Source organism: Accipiter gentilis, chromosome 7 (genome assembly GCF_929443795.1).
Source record: "Accipiter gentilis chromosome 7, bAccGen1.1, whole genome shotgun sequence".
Classification (NCBI taxonomy): domain Eukaryota; kingdom Metazoa; phylum Chordata; class Aves; order Accipitriformes; family Accipitridae; genus Astur; species Astur gentilis.
Window position 1 is genome coordinate 44,477,060 of NC_064886.1, and position 6,046 is coordinate 44,483,105.

The window sequence follows — 6,046 nt, forward strand, 5'->3', positions numbered from 1 at the left end:
ATGCCCGCTCGCTGCAGGCTCCGATGAACTTCAGCCAAACTGACTTCTTCCCACAAGTACCCACCCTTTCCCGCGCAGCGGGCTCCAGCCCCATGTCCTGGCAGCCCCTGGCCCCTCGGGTCCAGGTTGTTTATCAGCAGAGGCAAGGGCCCAGCCCAGCTTTACGGGAACTTGTAGCAGCAATTGCTGGCCAGTGCCCAACTGGATGTGGCTGGCCAGCAGCAAGGGCACGGGGCAGAGCACATCAGCCTGCTCCTACAAGCTGAGTCTGCTTCCAGCAGGAGCATAACCAAGGGGCAGCACAGAAGGGAAGGGACAGGCACCCACCCTCTTACCTACCCCAGGGTGCCAGTGTTGAAGCGAGGCCACCCCAAAACCATGTGGAGCATGTGAGGCCAGCCCTGGCCCTGGGCCATTGAAGCCTGGCGTGCCAGAGGTCTCACCAGCAAGCCTCTTGCCAGTCTGTCAGGCTTAGGAGGGACATCTGTGTCTGGTCCCAGGTGCTCCAGAAGGCGGCTTTCCCATCCTGTGTAAGCTTCTTCCCATCTCATGGGGCACCTGGGCCTCTAAACAGCACAGGGCTTGACATGTCTGGCCCAGCACCAGTCATACTCATGCAACCATACTTGAAACACAGAAGGCTATAGTCCAGCACAGGATGCATCGGGGCTTGACAGCTCTGATCCATGAACCGCGCCAGCACTTGGAAAGGTGCTGTGGCATCGAACAATAGCAGGCTGAGATAGCACCATCCCACTGCAGCAGGCTTGTCTCTCCACAGGAGACTGCCATGTCCTGGCAGGGGAAAAAAGCAACACACGACTGTGCCTTGGTACCCACTCGGCAGCCTCAAGATTAGCTCGGACAAAGGGACTGCCTGCAGGAAGGTGTGGGAAGCCGCTCCAGCCTGCTCATGGGGCACAGCCCACAGCCCACGCACTGGGCTATGGCAGCGCAGGACCATGCCTGAGGCCAACACTGCCAGGAAGTGCCGTGGCAGTGCAAGGCACTGAATGTCTCCAAGCCACAATCACGTATCAGCTGCAGAGCACAGACAAGAGTGCCGTGGGACAACGTGAAACTCAAGCTTGTGCTCCCACAGGCATGACAGCCACATTCAGACCAGGAGAGTGAGAGCCTCCCAGGCCTTCTCCAGAGAAAGTGCATCAAAACCTTGGCCAATGGACCAGGTCACATCCCTGTTAGAGCAGCAATAAGCACCACCTGCCAGAAGCAGAGAATCTAGGAAATGAAGAGGCTGGTGCAGAGGGCTGCAGAAGCAGGGGAGCAGGCAGGTGACAGCCCTGATGTGAGCTGAGGGCCACTGAGAGCAGGGTCAGCAGTCCCACTCCTCCTATAAGCAAGTTTGTTGAAGTGCTTGTGATGCAATCCTGCTCTGCAGGGTGGATTGCAAAGAGGCTGCAGAGGGAACACTGTGTCCAGGTCAAGTTGTATTGCTCAAGAAAAGCCTGAGATGACCGCAGGGAGTCCGGGGTAAAGTGGCAGTCAATGCCAGAGGCCCCAAAGACAAATCCAACAGCCTCCAGAAGCGTGAACGAACAGGGCTTTTCCATAATAAGCGACAGGGCATAACCACAGCTGTCTCCAAACATCTGCACACCAGCAGCAAAGGGAGGAAACAGCACCCAGCACATCACAAGGGCCCAACCCCAGGCAGAGGTCTTTGCAAGGGGAGCCCTGGCAAGCTCCTGGCAAGATCCATCCCAGAGCCCAGCTACCCTGTGGTTTCTACCACCAGGAAAAGATGCACTGACCAGTAACAACATAAAGAGAGCTGATCCCGCTGGGCTGAGGAGTTGGGCTGCATCCCCCTGACTCAAGAGGTGTCCCTGAAGCAGCACACAGGACCAGGTGAACCAAACATTTATTGACACTCAGGCAGGACCCAGGACCTGCAGGTTTGTTACAGGATCACATGTGGAGAAGGGAGGAGGGCAGGGAGGGCAGATGCTCCTGCAGAGGCTGCGGTGCAGGAGGACCAAGCACCAACCAGAGCAGGCAGCATGGGCTGTGGCATCCCCGGCAGAAGGGACACTTCTTGGCCCAATACACTGCTTGGCTCACGGCTCTGGGCAGTAACACCAGGGAAGTTGTGCTCTCCATGGGGCAGAGCTGCAGCAGGAGGCAGGGCACAGGACTGCAGGGCTGTCCCCTCAGGAGCTTTCCTCACCACCCAGCAGAGCCTTACCCAGCGCTGGTTTCTGCTGGGGACCCCAACCCACAGGAAAGCCAAAATACAGCCCTGGACAGTGGCACCAGTGTGGAGGCCCCCTCCCCTGCTCCCCACCAGTGCAGCCCCAACTTCACCCATCACTGACCCTTCTCAGGGGCTGGGACCAGGACCTCAGCTCAGTCCCAGTCTGCCCAGCACTGGAAGCATCAGACCTGTCCCTGCTTGGCCACGGCTCCCCCCAGCTAGATGTTGGTTCTGTGGCGCATCAGCACCGGTGATCTGCTCCAACTGCCTCCATGACGTTCTTGAACCCCTGCTCCCTAACCAGGGACAGCACATGACGGCTGGGTTGGCCTGGCACTGCGGCTCAGCCCCGTAGTACCACTGCTCATGCACCAGCATGTGGCTGCCCAGGGGCTCCCTGGGGAGGTGCCCAGCCCCTCACTCACCTCAGCAGCTCCTCTAATTCCTGCTTCACTGTCCCCACCACCAGCGGCCCATGGTACACGAGCGCCGTGTACATCTGCACAAGTGAGGCTCCAGCGCGGATCTTCTCCAGGGCATCGCGCCCACTGCTCACCCCACCCACCCCAATGATGGGCACCCGTCCTGTGGGTAGACGCAGGGTCAGGACAGCACGGGTGATGCCAGCATGCACCCCCAAACCCTGCTGTACCCCTACCTCGGGTGAGGGAGTACATCTCCCTGATGGTCTGTGTGGAGAGCTCCCGCAGGGGCTTCCCGCTGAGGCCCCCAGGCTCTGTGCACTGCCTGCTCCGGAGGCTGCTGGGGCGGCTCACGGTGGTGTTGCTGACAATCAGCCCATCCACACCTAGCTGAGGGGGGCAGCAGCATGAGGGCACAGCTGCCACAAGCAGCCCCCCACTCTCATCCCCCAGGCTGCCAGGCCCAGCACCCCCCAGCAATGTGCCCAGGGACAAAGCAGCTGCCCCTCACTGCCTGGACCATCCCCACGGTCTGGGTGATGCACACAGGCCCTCATAGACTCAGAGCTACCCAGAACACCATCCCTATGGCAGCCAGAGAGCCGCGGGTCTGCCTGTCCCTTCAGAGAGGCGACTTGCCAGGAGCACCATGATCTTGCCCCTGTGCTGTGCGAGGTGAGGCAGGAGGCACACCAGCCCAGCTCCTCGCCAGTCTCCCCATCCCACCTCCTCACCTCGCAGACAACACTAGCAACATCCTGCTTGTTCTGCGCAGTGAGGTCAGGGGCAATCTTCACCAGCACGGCTGGCTTGCGCTCGCAGGGCAGCATGTCCCTCTCCACCAGCACCTGCAAGGGGATGCATGGGGGAACAGAGCAGTGTGTGGTGGGAGAACACTTCCTGCCCCGGACCGGGGAGACACGTGCACCCATTGCCACAAGGCAGCACAGGGACAGGCCCCGCTCTCCCTACATGGCGCTGCCAATGGGATGGACACGCTACGGCACAGGGCCTGGGGCACAGGACCCGCACAGGACTGCAGCGACTCCTGATGCCACGGGGTGGGTGGCTCGCTGCCCCCTTGCAGAAGCAGAGCAGAGCACAATGCCTCACTGCTCGCATGCCCTTTGCTGGAGTACAGTGCCCTGGTGAACCCCACGCCAGCAGCTGATCAAGGGGCATCTCGGTGGCTCTGCCCACCACTCCAGTGAGCCACCACGCTCCTCCCTGTGCTGGGGCAAACCCACCAGCTGGAGCAGAGCAGGCACTTCTGGGGGATGGGATGCATCCAGTGCTGCAGCTGTAGTCTGGGCTGGCTGTGAGGGTCACCCACCTTAGTCAGCAGGTCCCGCAGCTCAGTCTTGCCCTGCAGGTCCCGCAGCCCTGGGGTGTTTGGGCTGGACACATTCACAACCAGGTAGTCAGCCAAAGGGCCCAGCATCCGGACCCCAGCCACGTAGTCAGCTGCAGCATCAGTAGAGCTCTTGTTCTTGCCCAGGTTGACTCCAAGGGGCATCCCCGCTGGAACACAGACACGGCTGAACCAGGGCAGCAGGACCAACCACCACCCAAGGGGCCAGAGCACCTGACAAGGGAGGCCCAGGACCAGCTAAATGAAGATGGAGATATGCAGCCCACATGTTTCATGGGGGTGGGCCTGGGACTGTTCTGCAGCTACAGAAGCACCACCACAGTTGCCCTGGTCAGCACCTCCCAGCACCGCAGCCTTCAGCCTGGCCACCCAGCAGGGGCTGCCCTTGGAAACTGCCCAGCTGGGGCACTATTGGCTTTGGCTAGTCTCAGCAGACATGTCCTGCCCCAAGCAGCAAGCGGAGCCCTTATCACAGAGAAAATAGCATGAGAAAGGTGCCTGGTCACAGTCCCAAGGGAAAGAGGCTACAGCCCCAAGAGAGTTCCTGCTGTCCAATTGCACCTCATTCCAGCCAGGGCCCTCCCATGCCTGGAGGTTAGCGTTACACACCTTTCCTAGCTTACAGCTACCCAGGAGACCCCCAAACACACCCTGCAGACCCCAAGAGCAAAGGCTTATAAGCTTGTCTCACCACTAGTGAGCCTGAGCTGCGTCTCCTGGCGGGCCCGCAGCCTCCGCTCCACTGCGACGTGGCCGTGGCTGTTGAACCCATACCTGGACCAGAACAGACAAGTTCAGGGCTTGCATCCACAAGCCTTGAGCAGGACCCAGGAGAAACACAAGGGAGATGTATGGTGTCTGCAGCTCCGCTCAGCGCATCCAACCCAAGAGCCACCACAGCACAGACCAGAGCTGGGACCACCCAAATAAAGGTGCTCCCTCTGGGTGGACAACCTGCGGGACACCACAGAGCAGCCACCCTCAGATCCCACCTGTTAATGACTGCCTCGTCCTCCACCAGCCGGAAGACCCTGGGTCTGGGGTTCCCCTCCTGGGGCTCGGGTGTGACAGTCCCTACTTCCACAAAGCCAAAGCCCATCTTGTAAAGCCCATCCACGGCCTCACCATGCTTGTCGAAGCCGGCCGCCAGGCCCACCGGGTTGCGGAACCGCTGCCCGAGGACTTGCACCTCCTGCGGGGCAGGGGCTGGGTCAGACACGGGCAGCCAGGAGGACCAGAGCCCACAGACACCAGGAGCCACAGCCAAGGCCTCACCTCGGCCCCCCCAGAAGCAGCCCCGGCCCCCTCCCCTCCATTCCCCCTGCCCCACAGGGTGCCCTCATTGGGTGCCTGCCCCGGGGGACCCATGGCTCCTGCCGCGACCATCTCCTGGACCGGGGCTGCCCTGGGAGCCCTGCTGGGCACCTCCGCTGGCTGCCAGAGCTCATCGCCCCCCCCGCGATCCGCCAGACCCTACGATGCCCCCACCGTCCCCCACGCCCTGGCCGCCCCCTCCGGCCACACACCCTCTCCCCCGCCCCGGGCCCTGAACCACTCCCTCAGCCACCCCAGCCCCAGCCTCCCCCCGCCACAGAGCCGTACCAGCAGGGGGCTGTCGCGACGGGCAGGCGGCAGCAGCCCGAGAGCGGCAGCGCGCAGGGCCAGACCGTGGGCGGCCTCGGGGGGGAGGACGCGGAGCGCGGGCATCGCCGCCGCGTAGAGCCGCTCGTCGCCCGCCGCCAGCGCCGAGCCCAGCAGCAGCCCGCAGCCTCCCAGCGCCGCCGCCAGCGCCCGCAGCCGCCCCTGCGGGAGGCCGTCAGCAGAGAGACCGCCCTGCCCGCCCCCCGTACTCCACCCGCCCCCGGTACCGTCCCCGGCACCCCGCCTCGCCTGCATCCCATACCGGTCCCCCTCCTCATCCCATGCCGCCCCGGCACCGCCCCCATCCCCTCCCCTCCCCCGCCCCGGCACTGCCTGCTCCAGCCCTAGCCGCCCCCGGCCAAGCCCGAGCCCCCGGGGACCCCGTCAGCACGC

General features: G+C 62.8%; 1 protein-coding gene across 1 annotated transcript; it reads right to left on the bottom strand.

Moving 5' to 3' along the window:
• Positions 1-1,868: 1,868 nt before the first annotated feature.
• DHODH (dihydroorotate dehydrogenase (quinone)) lies at positions 1,869-5,836 on the bottom strand. The gene is given in 9 exon segments (XM_049806920.1): positions 1,869-2,436; positions 2,438-2,507; positions 2,644-2,803; positions 2,877-3,030; positions 3,375-3,488; positions 3,974-4,161; positions 4,704-4,786; positions 5,005-5,204; positions 5,615-5,836. Coding segments are annotated over 9 exon segments (1,110 nt in total). The 5' UTR covers positions 5,720-5,836; the 3' UTR covers positions 1,869-2,400.
• Positions 5,837-6,046: the final 210 nt, after the last annotated feature.